The sequence below is a fragment of the Ammospiza caudacuta genome, chromosome 13 (genome assembly GCF_027887145.1).
Source record: "Ammospiza caudacuta isolate bAmmCau1 chromosome 13, bAmmCau1.pri, whole genome shotgun sequence".
NCBI lineage: Eukaryota > Metazoa > Chordata > Aves > Passeriformes > Passerellidae > Ammospiza > Ammospiza caudacuta.
The window spans coordinates 14,465,758-14,490,355 of record NC_080605.1 but is presented as its reverse complement, the minus strand read 5'-3'; the positions used below and the strand labels follow the sequence as shown (position 1 = coordinate 14,490,355).

The following is a 24,598-nucleotide window of genomic DNA, read 5'->3' as shown; positions in this document are numbered from 1 at the left end:
AAAGGGAAGGACAAGGAATGTTTTAGAACTATAAAAGGCACACCTTGCACCCAGGAGAGATTTCCATTACTTCAAAGCTGGTGGAGAAGAACTACAGAAGATCCAATAAAAAAGCCCAGGGCACAACAATCCAAAATGCATTTTTTGAGGGGAAAACCACCACCCTTACCCTTGCTACACACCAAGTTCACAGCATGGCAATTACACAACTGCTTCAGGCACTCACTGGCACCCAGCAGAGCCAGGCTGACTTCAGCAGAACCTCCATCACAAGGCAAAACCCTGACAGAAATCAGTGCTTTTACCAACTGAGCAAACAGAGTGAAGTGATAAGAATCTCCTTACTGCCTGCTGACAGTTGAGGCCCACGTTGCCCTTCTCCCCACGCACCACCTTCATGAGGCAGTGCAGGGTGCGGCCCTTGCGGTGCAGCCCCGAGCAGTGGTGCTCGATCTCCCCGCGGCAGCTCAGGATGATCTCGGGGCTCAGCGAGAAATCCTCCATCAGCATGCGCCGGTAATCCAGCATCTCACCCTGGCACTCACTGCTCACCTGCCGACCTGGGCAAGAGAAGAGGATGTGATTTAGGAGCAGTGCTTAGCAGAGCTCTCCTTGGCAGACCTGTGCTACCAGCAGGGACACGTCCACACCCTGAACAACACCAGACTAAGAGAAAGGTGCTGGAGCATTCGTGCTGGGGAATAAACCAGTGGTTGTGGTAGCTCCTGTCACTTCAACAACCCTATAAAATATAGCCAGTCTATGAATTTAACACAGATTTTTAAAAAATGAATGCCTGAAAGATTAGGTGAATCTGATTTTGGATTTCACATTACAGGAGTGGCTTCTGAAGAACAGCTGAAAGCACTCATGGATCTGCAGTTCTGTAGCACAAGTCAGCTTTTCCCCACATGCTCAAGGGCTTCTTTTTCTCACAGAAGTCACCTTCGGTAGGCTCACCAGCTTGGTATGTAACTGGGAGAGGAATTTGTTTGGACAGCAGGTTAAACATTTTCTCCAATGAAAAGGTTCTCTAGGGCAATAGTACATAAATGCTCAGGAAGACAAAACTCAGACTTAAACAAGAGTGCATATAGTGTCCAACAAACCACTGCAGCTGCACAGGAATATTGCTGTAGTAAATGCTTAGATCTGCCATAAGCTTTCCTACAGTCCCCATCACAACCTATTTATATGTGCACAGCATCCCACGGAACAGAGGACACCCCAACAGGGGCTGCCAGGTGCTGTAATACATGTACATGGTGCTGTGTGGAATAATTAGTGTTCCTCCTGGGCTATGCCTCATGCATGAGACACTGCAGAACCTGTTCCACCATGAAATTGAATAGCTGAACTGCAGTTTTCTGCATGCAATTCAGGAAACCACCTGCCCTACTGCAGGGAGAAGTGAAAAAAAACCCAAAAAAACAACACCCCAAACCACAACTTTTCTACAAACAGGGCACATCGTTTCCACATCAATCAGAAGCAATGAGTTATCCAAACTCAAAATGCAGAGTGCTTATGGAATTATGGCAGCCTTTCCATCCCTTGCCAGAGGCACTACAGCATGCACTGCTCACTCTGAAACCACCCAGCTGCAAGCCAGGAGGGAAAACAAGCAGTTCTAGAGGAACAAACAGTGCAGATCTAGAGGATGTAACACATTGTTTCATATTATGGCAATTTCACAGAGAACCTTTAGCATGGTCCAGCTGCACTGAGCCTTCTAATGCCTTTGGAGACAGCAGCTGATGTTAGGACACCTCCAGCTTACATTAACTTAAATGATCAAAAATAATATTCTCACACTTACCTTCTTTCTATATAGGGAAAAACCAGAGTCAAAGAAATTAAGGCATTTACTCAAGCTACTGAGCTGCAAGAAAAGACATTATTTACAACAGGCAGGGGACTTAGTATCCCTGGTTTTCCCTGAGTGAGGATAAACAGGTTCTCTATTCTGTGTTTTAACCTTGTAGCATATTTAATGCTTACTACACAATGGAGGAAAAGAGCTGCTTGAATTCACAGTGAATAGAAGGATTTGCAACTACACATCAGCAGTCCAAGTGGGATTTGCTATTTTGCATTTTAAACTTCTTGTCTGCACAAAAGGAGTCAGTGGCAGAGGGGGTTACTCAGCTATTCTGATCATCAAAACAACAGCGATGAAAGCACCATGATGAGGAAATTTGCCTTGGAAATAAAGTTTGGAAAGAGGAGAAGGGGACTGTAAATAACATCGAAGCTGAAGGTCCCTGAATTTAAGATGAAGGTCCCAGCAAGTTTTGAACTGCACTTACCTCTGTGCACAGCAGACTCCAAGCACATGAGCAGGTAGGAGAGCCGGGCTTCCCGCGAGCGGGGCAGGTTCTCCACATTGCACCGATATTTCTTCAGGTCGCTCTTACAGGACTTGGCCAGTGAGTAGCTGACCTTGTAGTCCTGGGCAATGAGCTTCTGGCGGGTGGTGAGAGCATCACGACACTGCAGGAGACACAATGGGGTGGTGAATGAGCTGCTGTGCTGGGGGCAGAGAGCTGGACCTGCTGCTGGCAAGTTTTCAAGTTGCATCTCAGAAAACAAACGATATTTTTAAATTCATGAATTTAAGCTGGACTGCAGCTAAATTTCATTTGTCTCATAGAAACCACACAGTTAACAACGCACACCAGGGTCAACAGATCAGGGGTTTCAAAGGGAGCAGCTCTCTGCAGAGCAGTTCTCAGAACTGCACATTCATCCAGCCTTTTGTGAAGAGCGTGACTCATTCGTGGTAACTAAGAGCAGTTGCTGACATTTATCCCAGCTGTGGTACATGCTCACCCCATGCCCTCAAGAAATAACTTTTTCCAGTTGCATTTACAAAATAATGTGTTTCTTGGATTTGTTCTGCAACGCCCTGAGCAGATGAAGCAGATAAAAGTCTAACCGTGGGAATTTCCAGCCATTTTCCACAACTGATGAGGTTCATGAGGATGCACTGTGGCCAAACCTGAACCCAGAAGCTGCAAGAACAACCCTCTAAATTTCAACCAAAAAAGGACCTGTAAAAACACTGCTGCACTTCATGGCTTTTGGTTTAAATTATGTGAAAATTAAATCTGAGGGCAGCAGATAACTCAGAATAGCTCAAGCAAATTTGTCCATTCCCAGCCCACTTGAAAGGAATGAAAACAGTGAATATGTAGAGTAGGGGAATGAGGGAGCAATCTTGGCACAAGGAACAGGAAAGTCCTAGAACCTGCTCCCCACTTTCTTACATCAGGTTTTTGACTTCATCCTCTTCTTCCCACACCTACTTGAGGACCTGAAAAGCCCTACTCCAAGATATTCCCACTCCATCTTTCATGCTCCTGTGCAGTCCCAGACCTTGGGACTGGACGATTTTACACCTCTGGACACAGGGAGATACAGGCTTGCAGACAGCTCATCACCTGAAGCAGGGAAAGGCTGGATACAGCCCAGGAGCCAGTTCTGCATGACACAAAGCAAGCCACCCACCAGCAGCTATTGCTGGCTATATGTGTGTGCAGCAGCTGGCAAGGAGGGACTCTTTGCTGGGTAACAGCTTCTACAAAACCAGTGACTTTGCAGATGGTCCAGCCTTGGCAGCTACAAGAGTGAGAACTACATTTAGTGCTCCTTCTGCTCTGCAAACTGCATCCTCAGAGCATCCACCCCATCCCCCCCCCCCCCCCCCCATGAAGTCATCTGCTGCAGTTCAGTGTAACCTCTCTGCATCTTAGATTCATACCTCAGTCAGCTGATCATGGAAAACACCTTTCACAAACTACCAGCGTCCCAGTATAACTAAACAGAGCTTAGGCAACAGCAGCAGTTCATTTCAGTAACACACTTCTACAAAATGGAGCTTTGTTTAAAGCCCTCAGAGATCACTTGTTCAGATTTGAATTTGTTAATTGGAACCAAGCTGTCAGACAGCTAATGCAATTAACAAAAAAGAAATTAGTCTGATCCCTTCAGCACTCTGAGTTAGGCTCCTTCAGCAGACCTTCTTTGAGGAGATCTTTACAGATACTCATCTTCACATCCTTCCCTACAGATTACAATTCCATATAATCCCAGACACTATGATGCTGCTTCCAAAATCACTGAAGGTATTGCTGCCTTAACAAAGCACCTACACCAATACAACCTTTTCAGAATTAGCTTTCTAGAACATTTTTTTTTGCTGTTGTTGAAAACCACATCTTCAAGAAAACCAGAAGGAAAACTTCTGTTCAGTCACTGAACTGTGCATCCTTCCCACACAGAATGTGATGCTTGAAAACAGACTTAAAAACACAAGTGAAAGAAACTCAGCTTCTTTTTGTTTTTAATCTGTACAATTAGAACACCATTTATCCAAGGCTTAACCCAGCATGCTGTGACTGCTACTTTAAACAGTCAATCACAATGCTGCCACTTGAGCTCCATGTCTTGCCTCTCCAAATTACCCACCCAAAAGCTCTGATTTATTTAAATCCTTTACTTGAAAGACTGAAACTTGAAACACAAAAAATATCAAAGTAAAAGCATTTGTTAAACTAGCTGATTATCTGGCTAGGAAGATGACATTTTCCTTAACACTGGAAAAGAATTATGCAGCCTGGACTGAGGAGTGATCTGATGATTTCTGCAGTAAGGATTTGTCTCACCAGGGTACTTACCTTTTCACTCATTGATTCTTCGAACTTGTGATTAAAGAGGCACTTGTACACTCGGCCTTCCCCAGCCTGAGTCTGAAACAGAACAGTAACAGTTACCCTTAAAGATAATACTTGTAATATTTGACAAGCAGGCTAAACGACACCTGAGGAGATTTTTTTTTTTTAAACTAATAATATATTCGAGTTAATATTTCAAATGACAGCAATGGTTTCTACGCAATAAAAATCCTTTAAATTTTATTGCATTAAAAAAAATCTGGTCATGGTCATCACTCTTTTAGTGTAACAATTCTCAGCCAATACAAGCTAGCTGAGACTGAACAATGCAGCTAATGTAGGCATAAAAAGTGTTGCAAGTACAGTCAGGCCAGGCTTTGTGCAACAGCTCACAGCTGTAGAAAGGAGTGGTCACTCACCTCTGCCTTTCCTCCCCCACTCCCTGTCACACCAGCTCTCATGCCCCTTGAACCATTTATGCCAATCCAGTTCATTAACCCATTGGGAATAACGTGTGTTTGTTGGGTGAATGAATTAATGCTGGAATTACTGCAAAGTGACAGTTACAGGGTGTCTATTTTTAGTATTACACAATATCACTCAGGCTGCAGCCTACAGTTCCCTTCACTGCTTTGTCCAGAGAGGTTCTGGGTTTTTAAATGGATTCCTGTAGTGAGAAAGGAAGAGGAAAGCACTCACATTTTCACAGAAGCGCTCTCTGTCATCTCGGCACGCAAAGTAGAGATGCCGGTCCAGGTGGAAGTCATCGGAAGAGAGCTCAGCCACACGAAGAATTGCCTTCTTACACTGGTCAGAAACCTGGATTCGAGGGTCAGTCTCCTCTGCCTCTTTCACCAGGCCTTTTTCCAGGCATGCCACCACCTCTCCTTGTGAGTGAGCATCCTATGGGAGAACAAGAGCCCTCTAGCCAAGCTTTTACATAATCAAGTGAGCTGTGATTCTGGCTAAGCACCACTTTAATTAAGCAACAAACTCTCTACATATAGACTTCCCAACATCCAGCCTGAATCTCATTTAAATTCAGAGGAGGCAACAATTAAGACCCGTACTAACCACACTTTATACATCACTATCCCACTGATGGTCACCATGAAATCCCCCCCTCCAATGCTCTGGGCTTGTTTTAATGTGACCTAATGAGATTATCACTACTTAGTCACACTGCTCAGAGCAGTTTACCAAAACAGCCAAATTATCTTTAATCTGACACAGCTTTCTTGGCACCATGGCAACAGCAAGGATCAGCATCACATTAAGAAAATGCTTGGGGAGAGAAAAATCATAGTTTTGCCATGCCAAGACAAGCCTTCGGTTTGGGTGGTGAAAATTTGTGAGGTAAAAAAGGCCACAAAGGAGCTTTGACCAATCTAGGCTTCTCAATTCCTCCACTAGGAGAATAAAAAAATGCAAAGCATTCAAGAGTAGACAGAGGTCTCTGAAAAAGCACTTCTGGTCCAGTGCTGTGCACCACATCCACTGTCCTGCAGGCCTGGAAACAATATTGGACTATGAGCAGTAACTGCCAATAAACACAGAGAGCCTGTGCTTTGTTCAAAAGCCTGGAGGAGGCAGGGCAAAACTCAGCAAAGCTCCATTTAGCCTCCCATATCCTCAGTATGTGTTTACAAAGAGAACCCTGCCCCCTCCATACCCCTGTAGAAGGTCTGGTTCCTCTAAAGGACTCTACAGGTACAAATTTCTCAAGGCTTCTGCAAATTTTCATGAGAAGGCCACCTTATTTAATGCTGCTCTGCTGTGAGAGGATATTGCCACTAAACTTACACTGTCTGAGTATGCAACAAGGCATGCATGTTCACATTCAGCTGAATCACCCAGCCTGGCATTTGCAGTCACCATTTAGGAGCCATCCCTTCAGCTTGCTCTGTCAAGCAGATCATCCACTGCTGCTGCAGGAGCATGAGTAAGAGAGCAGGCTCCAGAAAACATGCCCATGATACACAAAGCCCCACAGCTCTCCTCAATCTTTTTGTTCTGACGTGTCTGCTTACACAGGCAGCCTTTGATTCCTGCCTTAGTTCTGCTACACTTAGAGCACAAGCAGAATTGGTTGATTATTTGTTAACTTGTAAACACAACCCAGAAATATCACCAGTTTAAAAAGGCTAAAAGCAATTTTCCCCTACAAGAAAAAAAAAGAAAGCAGAAAACCTAAAACCCACACCCCCCAAAATTCCTTATTTTGGTTTGCTCCTTTGAATGAGAACTGGCCAATTCCATATGCTGAGTAAGTATTTTGAAGAAATATAATTATATCACTACAGTCCCTTTAGGACTGATCTTCAAATCTGGATTCTGAGGAATAGTACTCAGAAGTAAGTTGGTCACATCTTAAAAGTGCTATTTATCCATAACCACATCAAACACAAACACTGTTCTGCAAACTCTCCTGGCCAGTCACGGGTAGTAACTACAGCTGAGAAGATGTCAAGTGTGAATGATTGAAAACAACCATTTTAAGCTCCTGTGGCACATTTTTTGCTCCTGCCTAAGAGAAGTTGCAGCTGGGAGGGAAGGCAGACCAAGGTTACTTTCACTCACCTGCAGCTTTCCCTTGCAAGCTAGCAAGAAGGGCAGAAGGCAAGTTTTTCCTGCTAGGAAAATCAGAAGTTTCCTGGTTTTCTGCAGTGTGGGTTTAGACTCCTGGTCAGAGTCCTATTATATATGGAAGTAAACCTATCTTTAACAGGAAATCTTTAAAGCAGGTTTCCATGTGCTGGATGTTTGCTGTTACACTTTAGGGACACAACATGAAATGGCTCATCTATTGCATTCCTCTGCTAATAGAGTTTTCACATTTGGGCAGATCATCCTGATGTGCTGGCTACTCTGCTGCCCTGTGTCAGAGCAATTTTAAAATATGTCAGACTCAACAGAAACACACACAAACCAACCCATCTGGCCCCTCCAACCATCAAGCATTTACACACCTCCTTGTGGTGCCCTTAAGGTTCCTGTGCCCACATCCTGTTTGGAAGATTTACTGGCCTAATCTGAGGTTCATTTTCAGGCAGATCAGGTCCCTGGAGCACTAGTGCTGACTAGTTAAGTAATTTTAAGGAGAGCCTGACTCTTCATTTCCTCAAAAGTGCAGGAAGACACCCACACTACTGCCAAACAGAGCATGGGACTCTACAAACATGGTTTAGAGAAATATCACTTCAAGCTTTAATTATAGGGTAACACCTACTGTATTTAATATTGTACAATCCCTTATTGCAGACTGGAAGGGAAAACAAATGTGTGTACAGCTGCACTCCAGCACCCTAAAGCAGCTGGCAATCAAGGCAATCAAGGCTTGTGCCGAGGATGGCAGGACAACTTTGACACACATTGGTGGCACCTGCATCACCACCCAGCTCTCCACCTCAAGAGATGCCTGTTCCCACCTGCATTCCATGTGCCAGCAGTCCTGGGGGGCCAGCTCAGCTTCAGAGGCACCAAAGTCAAGGGTCATCATCCCACAGCACGAGCTCTGCCAGCCCTGCTCCAGCACCAGCTGCCTGGTGTGCACAAGGGTGGAACACCTGCTGCAGCTCTGCTGTGGAATGGATACTAAAAACCATTTTCCTCTATCCAGCATCCATTCCCAGAAAACCTCCACTGAAGAGTTGAAAACCTCTAAGTTCACTCCAGAAGTCAGGACTCCCACACAACTGCTGCCAGTTGACAAAGTCGAGCCCTCATTTTTCTGGAGCAATACACTGAAACACAAGAAGTCAAATCTAAAACCCACATGTGGTTCCTGGAACATAGCTTCACCACCACTATCAAGTGTTAAATGTAGGATTTTAACTGAAATTTGCAAATATCTGTAAAACATACTAGATAATTATCTAGTCTGGAGAGCCCTGAAACTCTTCATAGCTTTAAGAAAGGATATCCCCAGATCCACAAAAGATACAAGCAGCTTTCCAGTACTGACCCACAGCACTCTGAGCCACAAAGGAATGAAATTTAGTTCTAAATGCATGTGCCCAAGCAAATCCCCGTCAGCACAATACTGGGAGATTTTAATTCCTATGACTAAAATTCAAACTCCAGGCATCCAGCTTTAGGCCAAAACAGAATTTTAAAAACATTGGCTTTACTATTCATTTTCCATTAGAGATTTCACTTTCCCCTCAGTATAGTTTAGGCTTTGCATCTGCTGGGGATTTTTTGTCATTTTTCAGAAGTTTCTCAGAAAGGATTTTATCCTGTCTGAAACCTGACATGCCTGAAGTACACATCTGTTCCAGCTGCAGCCTTGCAGATAGAAGCTAGGAAAGTGACCAAAAGAGAATGAAGAGTAAAAAGAAGCAGCAGGCAGGAGAGTAAGCTATAACCTGTCTCATCAGCACAGCACCCTGCACTGGACAGTTGTGCCAACCCACTGGAGCCAGAGCAGCCAGGCTATGGAAAACCACCCAAGAGATCTCCTGGGAGCTCCAGTTCAGCATTCCACCTGGCTAACCCACACACCAGGGATGCTGGGAGGTCTCTTGGATTAGCTAATGCCCAATATTTCAGATGACAGTAACTACACTGAGTAAACAAAGACTGAGCTGAATGTTATCTCTTCCCATTTAGACTCAGCTCCCTCTGTGTCCAGTACTTTTGTGAAACTAAGGAAAGAGAACAACTGCACTCAAAGCACTTAGAGGTAAAAAACAAAACAAAAACAAGAAAACAATGGTCTCCTAAAATGTCTTCCTTTAGAAAAAATATTGTTATCTGATAAAATACTACAAGAGATCTGCAAATGACACTTATGTAGCCTTCATTATGGCAAATAATCAGCTACAGCTTGGACATCACTAAATAGCACCCTGGCAACTACACACTACCCACGAGAGTTTGATACAATCCTGGTCCTTTCCCAGGATTGGGAAAGCAGCTCATTTCAATCAGCAGCTGAAGGAGAAAAGCTCCACTGCAATTACCCATTTCAATTTCAAATTAGATCCCTATTGCATGAAGATAAAACAACTTTAAAATACCAGGAGACCAAATTCATTATGAAATGCAACAGCCACATGGAGAGGTGACTGAAACTACTATTAAATGTTTCTCCAACAGTTAGGAAAAGATGAAGACATACTCCCCCCAAACACAGGCATGTTAGAAAACTTAATGCCTTCAAATGACACATCCACAGCCTTTCTGTTACATAGAGCAAAATGAAGTCTAGGGTGAGACTGAGACTTCTAAACTGAACTTTATTGCTCCTACAGAGCAGAAACCCAACTAGAAATGTGTGAGAAAAAAGCACAGAAACCACCACATCAGAAGCAACAAACTCGGTAAGAATAGAATTCAATTAGGAAGTATCAAGCAAGTTTAAACAAAAAAAGGAAGTATAGAAAAGGAACCTGGTTACCCAGCAGAGAAGTTTCAAGGGGCAAGGTAATTGCAGATTATCCACCTAAGTGTCTTTCACAGTTAAAAATGCCAGTTTATCCCAGTTACTCTGATGAAGCTATCACACTGCAATCCCCTAGCTGCCTGATGTAGATGGAGTTCACAGTTCTAGCTGTGCTTATTTCCACAAAAAAAGAGAGAGAATCTCTTCCCCCATCCTCCTCCTCAAATGTCCAGGTCCTATTTATTAAATTCATAGTTACCTTCAGTCATACAAAAGGGTAATGACTGTTTCTCTACAGGTAACTCTCAGAAGCTACAGCATGGAAAATAAAACCTTAACCAGCATCAGATGGAAGCAAATTAGATTTCTCTGAAGCAGCAAAGGGATAGAACAGAACACCAACAAAAGAAATGCTTGCATAGCCATTTATAGCTGTTTCCATAGCAGTATAGAGTACTTCAATTGCTCCAAGTGCCAAGTATGACAGCATAACAAAAGATATATGACAGGCTGCAACACTTTTTCAAACCAAGGCACAATATTCTGGGTTGGATACCAAGAAAGAGAGGAATATACATGAGCCATAGTAAAACCCATAGAAGTTTGGTTAGTGATCACTTTGCTAGCCCACAGAAACTTGGTGACCCAAAGTTTCCCTTTCTCTGGTGCCTTGTGGCCTCAGCCACCCTGGCCATCCTCCCCCTTCACCCACCTGAACCAACCAGTGCAGGGGGTTGTGCACAGTTACCCACACAGGGCTGCCCACACTGGCTTCACTTCCACCATTTGAAATTTGGTTTATGCTTACAAATCCCCTCTGCTGTATCCCTCCAGTGCTACCATAAGTATTTTAATTTATTTAAATTTGGCCGAGCCACAGGTAATATGCAGACCTGACACGCAGGATTCATGTCACATTTCTGGTTCTGTACTGATGACTAAAAGCAATTTCTCATTCTCATTTCATGAGGTCTTTCAGCCCAGTATTAGAAAAGAGCCTTTACTTTATGGAGAAAGCAAGTTACTCAGCTGTTAATAGTCTGAACTTATAGTTCACCCAAGTTCCTGCTGCTTGTGGTTGCTTTTGTTCTTGTTTCCAGAAATGAGTCCTTATTTTTATGCTGTCTCTGGCTCAGCTAAGTCTTCTGGAAGACACTAGAAATTAAATTTAATACACTAGCTGCTAATAGCTGTGAATATCTCAAACAACTAGGAAAGGTTCTTTGTTTAACCAAAAAATGTGTATCTTATTGCAAACCCCCTCATTAATAGCTCAATTATAAGACTAATTTTTATAAGCATAAAAACTATAATTTAAAAAGCACTGTAAGAACTTGATAGGCTAATTTTAACTTTATCCCTAAACATAAAAACTTATCATAGAAAAAGTCACTCATTGCTGCAGCACTACACATTTGCTGCATTAGCTATGCTGAAGTAGACAGGGAAAGACAGCCCTTGAAAATAATCCCATATCCAGTCACTATAAACTGTTCTTTGCACCAACCTCTGCTGAAGTCTCACAGGCAAAAGAACATTGATTTAGTAAAACCAGGACAGTACTGGAAAGTGTGTACTACTAAAATGTGATACCACACACCCTGTGCCCTTCCACTGATTTTGTAGGGGCAGAGGAAAGGAGAAGCAAACAGATAAAAGCTGCTGATCCAGTCAATCCACTACAGCCTGAGAAAGAAGAAAGGGTTATAGCACAGGCATCACCACCTTGATAACCTTCCTGCCAGACCCAACCAGACTGTGGAATAAGCCAAGCAATAAGCCTGCTTATATTTATTGTTTGGATTCAGTGTACTGAGTCATGTTCTGGAAGGCCTCATGAAAGAGACAACTACCTGCCAGATCACCTGTGGTGGGCTGTGGAAAGACAAATTAAAGTCTCTACATAGCAGTTCCTCACAGAGAAACAAATGCACATTTATTAAAAAGGAACTGCAAACAACCAGGACATCACCCTTTTCAGCCAGATGAGATACACCATGAATTTTCTCAGTTGCAAGTCAGACAGTAATACTACTGCAGAGCCTCCCCATCAGTTTCCTGAAGTGAATGACTTTTACAAGTCTATTGGCAATCTACATGTTCTCCAGGTACCTTTTCTCCAGGTCGAATGCTGCCACATTTCAGGAGATTGATGTCAGCTTTGCAGTCATCCATGAAGCCACAGATCAAGCGGTAATCACTGAAGATAATGGCTGTCATTTTAGTGATGTACTGATGGCATTGGTACTCTGTGATGTTGCCTCTGTGATCCACCAAACATGACACCAAGAACCCTTTACCAACTGGTTCATCTGCACACTCCTTTATCTGTTAAAAAAAAAAAAAAAAGGAAAATTACAGTGGCTGCAGCTTATGAATTTAACCTTATAAGAAAATCCTCAAAGAAACTTCAATCTGTAGCCTCAAAATCTGCTAGCAGAGAAACCCTCTAGGCTTTAGTTTGATTTCCAGTAAGTCAGAATAATTGAAAATATTTCAGAAATGAGAAATCTCATGTGTGCCAGCATCCAAAAAAAGCAAACACAGCGACCTTGAGGATTATAAATTCTATTGTTCAATAATCGTCTTTTATAATTACACTGAACCCCTGCAATCAAGTAGACTTGTAGGAAAAATGCTAGTTTGACAAACCTTTATTTAGAAAACTGAGAATATTACAACATCTCTAAATCATACTTAGACCCCCATTAGCCACCTGACCTCATACAATATAAGATTGTGGCCAGAAGTGAGACTGATTCAAAAGTCAACACTATTTATAGAGCTGTTTATAACTTGCTAGGAGATGAAAAATACTATAAAGGAAAATTCTCATCAAATTCTTTTCTATGAGGCTCTTGCATGAACTGATTGTTGGTACTAAAACCATTTTACTCAGTGGTCTAAAAAAAGTAAAAATCACAGCTAACCAAAGCTGAAAGCTGTGCAGGGATTGGAAAAGGAGCATACAAGAACAGACAGGTCCCCAGTATAAATCACAGCCTGCACTGCTCAGGGAAGCAGACAGGCCAGACCCACCAGCTCTGAAGTAAAAGATCCAGGCAGCTTTGACAGTGTCTTTCCAAAAGAAGGGGGAAACATGGTTGCTGATCAGTTAGGGATGGTCCCTGGAGAAATCACTCATAGCAGCAGTGCAATGCCTCGCTCCAAGGAGCACTGAGACTTTTAAACCCTTGCAAGCCCAAGTTGAAATACTTGCACAGTTCTGGTGGCCCCTGCTCAGGAGTGTGCTGAAAACTGCAGTCATAATGCTGCAGGAAGAACCCCTGGCAGGCAGACACTGAAGTTTAGTGCTGACAAGTTTGCAAGGAATAGATACATGGGCTGACTTGATTGCATCAAAGATTTGTCCCTGTAAAAATACTGAAGGGCTCATCAATCTCAAGGAAGATCTATGGCAATCAATAATTCTGGCAGTTTCAGGTAACAAGCAAGAGCAGTGCTAAGGGAACAGGCAGGAAACCGTTTTCTCAGTTCTCAAATACCAAGTTGGAATATTTATATTGGAAATTTTAAAAAATGGAGAGCTGTCTCTAGGAAGATAAATTCTAGTTCAAACAAGAATAACTCAAGGCACCCTGTGACAGACTCACACAGGTTAGACTAGATGAATAAAACAGATCTCTGCCTCAGCTTATGAGGCCATTACTTTGTGTGACAAAACATTCAACATTTTAAACATCATTATTTGAAGGCAGATGTGGGCTGGTGAAACAGTTTATATTTAATCTAAATAGCTACTACAAAAACAGTTACTAAAGTCAATGTAATTGTTACAGATAAGGTGTAAAATACATTTTAAAGTGAAAACACATAGGATCCTTGCAGGGTGAACTGGACAGAGTTGAGCAAGTGCTCTCTGAGAAAGCTGCATCTTTGGTTTGGCCCTACTTCAGCTCAACTACCATGAGCCAAACCAGCCCACAACAGCAACATGCTGTTTTTGGAAGAGCCTGGCTTTGGAAACAGCCCCAGAGCTCCATGGCCTGAGCCACTGAACTGCAGAGGGGACCAAGTGAACATGTCATTGCCAGGCCACTTCTGAAGCAATCACTGTTATCTGGTAGCCAACTATAATTCTAGGTTAAAGCTCTTGCCAAAACTTATAAAAGCCACAACAGCTGAGAAGAAAATAAATTGGAATTTTAAACTGTATTTAGCTGATAAAATTAAAGGTGCACTTTCCAGAACATGCCCATACCCAGTTGGGTCGGCCACCATTTCCCAAATGACTTTTTCTAGGAATTGCTTTTCTAGTTGTATTTTGTTCTTAGTGCAAAGCAATACTTTAAAGAGAGTTGATTCACCCAAAAAGTCACCTATACTTGTTAGTGGCAATTTAAGGAAAATATGAACAGGTTAATATTGTATGGGAGGAGTATATGCCCACTATATATCTGTTTAAAAGAGTTTTGTAGAAGTACCTTTAAAAAATATTAGAGTAATGGTTTATGTACCTGCCTCAGTATTAAACACCAGATCAAACATGAGATTATTGTTCCTTATTTAACCTTTTTCTTTAGCTAAAAAACCCTCACCAAATGGCAAAATTCTGAAATTATGTATAGTCTTCCCACTGCTTTTAAATGTAATATCCCAGATTTACAGGGCATCATTTGCAGCAATTCCAGACTGCCACTGTATAAAAATGGTAATTAAACAGACTATTAAAAGAGCATTTTCAAGAATGCCTTGGTTGTAAAAATTCTGCAGCACCATATGATAAAAACCAGAAAAACATGATCCTTTCTATGATCGAAAAAAAGTAGGATTCAACAGATTTGGCAGTGTTTGCTTTTGGGAGGTACCAAACTCCAACAACAACACAATCCTTTGATGCAAGCTGTCCTCCACTCTTTGATCTTCTAGCCTTCTTCTAAAGAGTTTTTTTTTTTGATCTCTCCTTACACTAACCAACTTACACTAGAGCAGACTAAATGTTTTTTTAAAAGGCAAGTTTATGGCTAGGTCACATTGTATCGGTGGATATACAAACCATGTTTTTGAGAGCATGGCTCAGTGAGTGAACTAAGTCAGCTGCAGCCTGTACAGCTGCAGAGAGCCTTCCTTCCACTGCTTCCCTGAAGTCCAGCTGAAAACCACCACAAACAGGGGAAGAGACCTCAGCTCAGCTGGCTCCTGCATAAGCTCACAGCCTCAAGAGCTTGAGCATGAGCACAAGGAAAGAAATGATTGATCAAGTCATCTTTGAAGCTGTAACAAGGAGAATGGATGCTTGAGACACAGAGCACAGACTCCTAGCACAACCTAAAAAGAAGTTCCTAACATGGTCTCCTTGGAGTAACTATCCTTTAAAACTTGAAAAAACCCCTCAAGCTGATAATCATTTGATGTCTGTGTGCTTACCCCTTCTGCTAGCAAGACACAGTCCACAACCAGCCTTATGTTAAACTTAGCAGAAGCCCTGCTCCAACACCACACTTATAAATGTCACACACATGATAAAGAGGGGATAAATCCAATTCACAACCAATTTCTGACAAAAGGTCTGGTAGGAGCTGGTGGGTTGCTAGTTCAGCATTTCTTTCTCCCATCTCTTTGCCTGGTACCACTAAGGTGCCTGGCTTCTTCAGCAAGGAGATTGAATTAATTAGAGGTACAAATCTGATATATAATCATATAGTATCTATATGACACTAGAGCTTTCCCAAATCATAATTCACACATTAATTTGCTATTAATTAGCAAATCAGCAAATCAGCTATTAATGCACAAAGAAACAGAAAAGCCTCAGTGCCACAAGAGCAGCCATGCCTTCCTCCTGGCTTACCTCAGCAATAGTGGACTTGCAGACTTCTCTGGCCACGGATTCAAACTTTGGATCTGTAGTCAGATTCAGCTTGTAGTTCCACAAGAGCTATAGAGAAAGCAATTGTAGAAAGGGAGTTGAAGAGGTTTCCGTGGAGAAATACAAATATTTTGCTTCAGAAAACAATGAAACATAATTTATACTCAATCTCTATCATCATCCTTCTACAGTGAAATGATCAATAATAAGTCTCCTTGACAACACTTTTGTCCCTTCATATCTGCAATAATTTTCTCATATTGTACAAATTCAGGCTGTCAGAAATCTCTGCAAGGTCATGAGCTGACTCATTAAAAGCAAAGATAGCAAATGAAGAATATTTCATAACTGAGAGGATAAAACAATGAAAGGTTTAACTTACTACCTGCTGCATATTTAGCAACACCTTTAGCCCACCACACCTTTGTGTGCCATGGTGTGTCTGCCAGATGCAAGTGAACTGAGCAAATTAAACCCTCAATATGAGCAGATGTCATGCTGAAAAACCTTATAAAAACCAAGCAAAAAAAGGCAGGAGACAAAGCAGCTTGATCCTTCTGTGAGGGCTGTGACCAGACAACTTTTTGAATGCAGATATATTTCAAATTTACAGGAGGGCCACTTTTGCTAAGCAAAACAATACATTAGAACTTAGACTGCAGAAATGCCTCTGAAAGGAGAACTGTTCTTCCAGGAGCCAGCAATGAGCTCATAAAGGTGCCTCAATGCACAGGATCATTGTGCAAGAATCAGTCTTGGGCCCTGCACATACATACACACATCCCAGATGTCCTCCTGAGGCACCATAAAGTAAAAATACAAAGTAGGGTCGTGAAACCTCAACAAATCAATAGCTGAAGTGTTGCCTGATTGCTCTGTTAGCTCATCTGTTTTTCCAGGAACTTAAGCTGCATTTAAACATTTTTCATTAACTTAAAGATTAAGAAGTTGTAAAAATTAATTTAAAAAGCTCTGCCTTGGTGATAAATTAATATCAAAAAGACTAAATTTGGTCAAACTTTTACTTTGACATTTCAATTGTACACAAAACACTGGGAAAACAATCACATGCTCTACACGAGTTTCACACCCACTCCAGGAGGGTGGAAACACAGAGAGAGAACCAAAATCAGAATCAGCATAACTGCACCACCTTCCACACCTCTTATGGTTTTGGAGCTGTGAAAAGCTAAAAAAGGAAGTGATGGTAAACTAGGGTGTTACAGATGGAGTAAATTGTAAACATGAGGTTTAGTAGGTAAAAGTGAATGAATGGGGAACCTGCCCTTGCAAAGAGCGCTGTAGGTCTCTCCCAGACAGAAATGGAAGTACAAGATAGAGGACACAAGATGAGAATACAACCCTGCATTTGCAATCTCACACTTTGGAGAGCCTCAAAATGTGATGCTCTCCAAATGAACCTTCCCACAAACAGAAAGAAGGTTAAACTTGCAGCTTGAAACTCCTGATTTTAGCACTAGGCAGTATTTTCCAGGGGATGATCAGCAATTGTACTGCAGACAGAGGCAAAGAAAACATTTGGACAAGAGACGATCTCTCTGTGGTCTAGTTTTTTATCACTATCCTTCAATTTGTGCCTGGGAAAATGAGACTTAGCCCACAGTTCCTATTTGTGAATGGCTTCCATAATCCACATCCACCCAATATTTGAAGCAGAGATGCCATCACTTAATCCAGCAGAAGAAAGATCCAACTTTGACTTCTAAAATTCTCCATTTCTTCTTCATTCAGGTAATTTTTGCTGGCACATTTAAATGTCAGGCAGATACATTTTAATTACTGGAGTTTTCTCTTTTTCAGAAAGACTTAAACAGAAACATGTTGTGCCCTTCATCTGATCCAACCCTGCACAACAGAGAATTACAGCTGCCAATGAAGTCAGGCAGTGCTAAAGGTTAATTTATAAACACAGTTGGAAATTACTGGTTGTACAGCATGACTGGGCTTCATCTCTGGAATATATCTTCCAATAATAAAACAAAATACAGCTTCTCAAGCATCCAAAATCAAGACTGTCACTGAGGCATGCACTTGTCTGTCTGTGTTCAGGGCTAACCAAGCAATTAGGGATCTTGATATTGTGTATGCTGACAGAATAGAAATGAGAAAAACCAAAAGAAACCTAACACCAACCTCAGCAATGAATTTTATGCTTTTTTTGAGAGTCTTGGGATTTGAAGAGTCAGCTTGACAGCCCAAAAACTGGCTAATAGTTTGCTCACTGTTAAACACAGTGCTGAGAGGAAATCTGTTCTAAAACCAGCCAAGTGTCTCAAACTGCCTCTAAATATCACACCCCCACAGCATTTTCCAAACTAGTCTAAGAATTTAGCAGCTGTGAAAGTAATACAGAAGGTGTCAACAGCTGAAATTAAGAGTTTAAATTCAGTACTGCTCACATCTTTGCCAAAAGGAACACATCACACTGCTCCCAGTAACTCACGGGAACCACCCCCCATTTATAAAACAGGAAAGACGTCTGCTATGCTCCCCTGATACAGAAGTACAGTTTGTAAAGTTCTTTAAAATGTTCCACTCTGAAGTCTCCATTAAGACCAATGTTGTTATACTGGGTTAAAGAAGTGACCTTGTGTTCTTCCTCCAAAGGCCAGTACAGAAACCCAAATGTGTCTGATTAATAGCCTTTGCAAAGTACCAAACTATGCAAAATACCTCAGGTTCACAAGAGACGGGAGGTGCAAATGCCATAGCTAGAGTGAATAAACAAAGCAATACTTACATGATTGCAGTCTGAAGAGATTTCATTATCTGGCTGAAAGGAGAAAGAAAAGGAGCGTCAGTTTACTACCAATGTGATGCATTTAACAGAGAAGAGTCTAAACTTTTGAAACTAAAATACTGTCAACTCTTCTCCACTGTAATAAACAACTTGACACAATTGACAGGAAATTTTAAAATCTGAATCACAAGAGTGATGATATCTAATTACCAAAAAATGAACAGGTACCTTCGACACTATGGTGAATCAACAGAACAAAAGCACAAGAGTAGCAGCATTTATGTAGACACTAAAAAAACATAATGAATGCACTGGCATCTGCCACAATTGCCCAGATTAAGAAGGCAAAAAAGTACCTGAGGGAAAACAAAGAAGTATGAGCAGGATTTTAAAGAAAAATTCGTTTGGTGCATACAACTGAAGGAGAATGGCAGGACTCACTCCCCTCCCCCAGACTGAAAGGTTCACATTCCCCATTTGAGAAGTAACATCTTTTCTTTCACTTGTACATAAAAGGCCTGGTTCAAAGCAGCCCCAAGATTTATACTTTCAACTGTGAGAACTGGTGACATCCAATATTCATACATCATTTCAAAATATTCACTGTATTCTCCTGGGGAGTTCCTGGGAAAGAACTCTGAGTGCAAACCATCCCATTCTCCTTTCAGCCTGAGTAGCTCTCACAATGAAGAGTTCCTTGAAAAAAGTTAATCACACAAACTCCTATCTCCTCTCCACAGCAAAGAGCACAAAGGCAGGACAAAATCACCTGGCTGTCATACCCACAGCAAAGTCAACCCTGACTCACAAAGTCTCTGCTTCTACTGATACTTAAGATGCCAGACACGCTTTAAGAGCCACAAGACACAAAACCACTCTAAGCTTAAACACATCATTGACACTACAATGTTAGACCTCAGGGATCTGACATCAGAGAACCAGCATTTCAGCAGTTTTGAAGCAAGCAAAGCTTTTCAGTGCAACATTTGCTGCTGCACAATCTGCTACACCAACACATTGGTGCTTTGGGGAACATGAACACAAATTTATGAGGAAAAAAGCAAGCCTGGAAAACGTTTTCAAGCTCTTGATTACAGCCATTATTAACTAAAGGACTTTGATTTTTCATAGCAGTAAGTGGCAGCAATCACCTCTCCACTTTGAACATAAAAAATGGTACCTGAAGGATTACAGCAATTAATTGCAGTTTGGTCAGACTGACATGATCTAAAACTCTATCTCCCAAAGTAATTATAACTTTGAAAATTTGGATATCAACTTTTTTTTAAAAGACTAGCAGATGTCTGCTAGTTATCCTCAGACTGCAGAAATGATTCTTTCAACTGAAAACTAAGATGCCACCCAAATTGCTTTATTTTACAGCAGCCTCTAAGACCAACACTATTGTGACTTACAAAGTGTACTTTCCTTAATTTTCTGCTCTCATCCCACATCCTCCAGCAACAGATGAAGGTTTTAGACTACAAAAAGCTGGGAGGCAGAGTGCCCCCCACTGAAACTGCCATCTCAGTCTTTTAGTCAAGGATAGTTTCCTTACAAAAATATCTAGGCTAGCACTGGAGCTCAGCTATAGAGGACAGGACTTCCTAACACATTTGCAGGCAGGAGAATTTGTAAGGGTCAGAGAGCACTCCCACAAAACTCTTCAGGGTCACTTCAATTATTTTTGCACTCTCAAAGCTGGTAACCTTAGCTTCAGATCCACCAAAGATTAAAGCTCAGTTTTTTTTTCTGGAAGGATGAGCCCAAAAATATACCTGTTCTCACTGACTTGAGAAGCCTATACAAGCTTTTCTTGAAATACACAACAATAAAATGTTACACATTGAAATACCAGATTTTCCTGTGCTCTGTAGCAAAACTCAGCTCTGTGAGACAAAATCTAGCCTTATTCTTCTGAGAAGAGTAATGGAATTTAACTGAGACCTCCACTAAGCTTTAGTACTGCATTCATTCACAGCTCAGTACCTAAATATGCAAAGTGTATTATCTAGCCAATAATCCTTTCAGTGTGGAACAAGGTGGCCCCCTGCTAGCCAAGAGCTGTGATCCTCCTTCTTACCACTGCAATGTTGGAGAAGTGGTCCATGCAATGCTGACCTGCTTCTCCCTATTTCAGTGAAGCAGCATGAGAAAAACAATCCTTCCAGTTTCTTTCTGATAAACTGAAGGGCAGAGTTTGAAGAAGGGGAAGAAAAATATCCCCAGTGCAACCCACACACGTTCTGCCTGTGGCCCTCTCTGCACTACATCCACCCAAGAAACCTTCCAAGGGAGCAGTTTCAGAACTATATGCAGTAAGAGTCATTAAAAAAAAAGCAAGTTTCAAATTACCACTAAGGGAAGTTGAAGAGCAAGAAAAGCTGCATTGTGTCAGTCCCACATGGTGAGCTTGTGGAACACGGATGCTCAGAAGACCCCCAGGGCAAGGGGAAGGAAGAGAGCAGCCTAAACCAGCACCACATGCTAGTCAAGGCATTTTAGGAGAGAAAGCTGATGGCAAGGACTTTCCACTGATTAGCAAGAGAGAAGGACTCCTCATACATCTCCGAACTGAAGGATTAAAAACAGCCTTTACAGAAAATGTGTGTGCCTCTGGGCTCACAGAAGCCTTTGCTGTTTAGCAGCTTCAGTGGGAATATATTGCCTCCCTTTGCAGTTCTCTCAGAAGTCCTCCAAGCTCCTTCACGCACTAACACTCACATTCCAGAGTACAAACACCACTTCCTACCTCCCTGGGAAAGCAGAGATTAGAACAAGTAAGCCTGAACAATATAAGAAAGCCTGAACAGAAAAAGCATTTTCTTCCATACAACCACAAACAACAGCCACAAATCACATTGCATTACTGTTATGAACTTCACAGAAAAATTCAAAGGCACTGTTGTGTTTAAAAGTGCCTTTTCCCATCCACCAGATCTGAACTCACTGAAGAAAACCATGACAGTCATCCATCCCTCTCTAAACTCTCTGCTTTGGCAGCAGTACAAAACTAGATTAGAACTATACAGCAAGGTGAGCAGCCCAGCACCACTACCCAGGCCCAAAGGGCCACCAGGTGTTGGTGCTTCAGCAGCAGAAATGGACCATCATCATGCTGGGAGGAACAGGAACAGGAAATGGTGACTGAAGCAGGGTCATGCATCACCACCCAGTGCTCAGCACACTGCCTGGGGTGCAGCTACAGCCACTGCCTCAGGGACAGTCAGAGCCCCTTCCAGCTGGGTATACAGCACACACTCGATTTGGTCTTACTACAGCACATCCTAAGGAAAAATAATTCACACCATGGGATTCTGAGAAGCAAACTAAGTACCCTGATCAACTGATGTGGATGAGAATGGTGAGGCTGGTTGCCCAAAGAAGCTGAGGACAACCTATCCCTGGAAGTGCTCAAGGTTGGATGAGGCTTGGAGCAACCTGGTCTAGTAGAAGGTGTCCCTTCCCATGATAGGAGGTTGGAATGAGATGACCTATAAGGTCCCTTCCAACCCAAACTGTTCTACAGCTCTGTGGAAGTTAAGGTCTTGGGAAAACTCTGCAGGAATTATTTTAGATCTCCAGCACTAAGATTCCTTTGCTTCCTTGCAAAAGTCATGCAAATGAAAGAGTCTGAAGTAAACTGCTCAAGTGCCTTGATTTCCAGAATTTAATCTCTCCTGAGAGCAGAAGATGGGATAACAGCAGACATTTCCACTACTCTTATGGGGATGATGGCAGACATTTCCAGTATTATTTTAAGGCAAGAATAACAGTGAACTTGTTGAAAAGCAAGAACCAGGCATATCTCAAATACTGACTGATGGATAATCTTCAGACATTGAAGACAACAGACTTTGGACCTGCTCAGGCAAAAGCCATCAAAAACCAACATGGATCAGAACAGACAAATAAAAAAGCAACTGGCTTATGGATGGGAAGAACCCAGTAGATGTTCTCTTCCTAAATTCAGGAAGATTGCAAAAACCTCAAACAAGTCAATTAGGAGAAGATGTCACTGAAAGCAGCTGCATTCCTATGAAGGAGAGGGTAGACAGAAGCCCAGGTGCAGGTGGTCCCCAGTTTGCTGCACTGTCACACAGTTATGGCATAGAGGATGGTGCACACAGACACACAGGGCAGGCAGCTCATCTTCTGGTTTTTCACTTTGATCTAAACAAACACCACCACAATGTCCTGGTGACATTTATCACCAGGATCTGTAGAGAAGCATCTAAGGAGGAGGCCAGAGAGCTGCTAAAGGGACAACTGGCTTCGTAGCTGTGTCCTTCCCACAGATAAGAGCCATCTCTTCAGCAAACACACCCAGCCAGGACAGCAAACTCACAATAAAGTGATTCAATCCTCATGTACCAAGCTAGGTAGACTTGCTGGACACCTGGAAACAGCACAGGCCAGATGCAAGGTAGGGATCAAGGAGACATCTGGTGGAGCCACCCTCCTGCAAACCTGATCCCTTTCCAATGCAACCACTTGGAAATATTCTGCAGAAGAATTTCGGGAAACATGAGGAGATAGAGTAGTCTAGGCAAGAATCAACACAGCTTTTGTAAAGGAAAAACCACACATCACACAACCACCCATGCTCCAAACCTACTGAAACATCCTGGAGTTCTGAGCCAAGAAGCATATGGCTACAGTAAACCATTTTCACACATCCTGCAATCCTGAAAAAGTCATGTGTGACAGGAAAGTTAAAACCAGTGATAATTTAAGTTCAAAACAGATGAGAAGATGTTGTAACTTAATTACACATTTAGTGAGCAATAAAAGTTAAACTTGTTAAGCCAAGCTTGAAATAGTCTCTAATGCCAGTGAACTCTTAGTACTAAAAACAAACCCCATGTTGTCATGTCAGCAAAAACACTTTATATTTACCATCCATGCTTTGAAAAAAGTCACTTTAAAGCATGGTAACTTTGGTGCATGATATATCATGCACCAAAGCTGTACTCTCCTAGCTTCCATATACTTCGCTTATTTCATATAAATAACTTTTCCCAGTTACAAACAGAGCTAAAGTCTGCAATGCAGCAAATCATTTACCCAAATAATTATGTCCACATTGGTTAAGTGTTCCTAGTTTATGTAAATGTATTAGCCCAAGTTATACAAAAACACCAAAACATACACAGGACTTTGTGCATAAAAAATAAACTATCAGGACCAGCAGCAATTTCTTTAGTCATCTGGCACACACACAGCATAAGTGGCACATCAAATTCTGCTACTTTTTAAAGCTGTTTTAACTGAATTCTGCATTCCACAAACTTTTCCACCTTTGCTGACATTTCATATCCTCCAGGGGTATGACACTATTAAGCTAAGTATGCTTATTCAGAAAAAATAGCACAAAGCAACATCAAAAAACCCCAGCACAACATGTGTGTCCTTCCGGCTCAGCAGCCACGTGAAAAGGAGACAAGGATGAAGCAGGCCCTGTCCCCTCATACTTTGAGGATCCACTATTCAGTAGCTGCTTCAAACACCAAGAAAGCTCAGCAAGTCCTACTCTTTCTGTTGTAACTGTGATAGAAGTCAAAAGTGGTTTTGCTTGTTTCACATTTGACGTTGAGCAAGGTCCTCAGCAGGCTGTGTACCTTTCCTGCACAGCAGAGACCCCTCCATGGCCAAATACCAAAGGCAGGAAAAGCACAGAAAATGGTCAAGCTTTAATTCTGGTGATCAGAAGTGACCACAGACCAAGGTGCAATTTTAAGGAAACACAGATTCCACTTGCCTGACTGGGCAAATATCTTTGCTGGCTCCTACCAGCAAATCACTTTCTCTGAGCTGGCTGTTCCCACCCCTGCAAAGCTGCAGGGTGGGTGCTCAGAGGCTGCACATCTGTGCTGGAAGGGCCACAGCCTTCTCACACCAGCTATTCTTGTCCCTGCTGCTTCTGCCTCCCTGCACAGGGGACT

At 42.1% G+C, this 24,598-nt stretch overlaps 1 protein-coding gene across 1 annotated transcript in view; it reads right to left on the bottom strand.

The window, feature by feature from the left end:
- GLG1 (golgi glycoprotein 1) overlaps positions 1 to 24,598 on the bottom strand; it is a 77,239-nt gene that overhangs the window by 20,684 nt on the left and 31,957 nt on the right. Inside the window, exons 2-8 of the mRNA XM_058813275.1 lie at positions 18,654 to 18,686; positions 15,875 to 15,961; positions 12,175 to 12,390; positions 5,376 to 5,579; positions 4,680 to 4,751; positions 2,310 to 2,493; positions 346 to 560 (exon numbers count right to left, since the gene is read on the bottom strand). Coding sequence (XP_058669258.1) covers positions 346 to 560; positions 2,310 to 2,493; positions 4,680 to 4,751; positions 5,376 to 5,579; positions 12,175 to 12,390; positions 15,875 to 15,961; positions 18,654 to 18,686 — 1,011 coding nt within the window. The remainder of the gene's footprint in view (positions 1 to 345; positions 561 to 2,309; positions 2,494 to 4,679; positions 4,752 to 5,375; positions 5,580 to 12,174; positions 12,391 to 15,874; positions 15,962 to 18,653; positions 18,687 to 24,598) is intronic.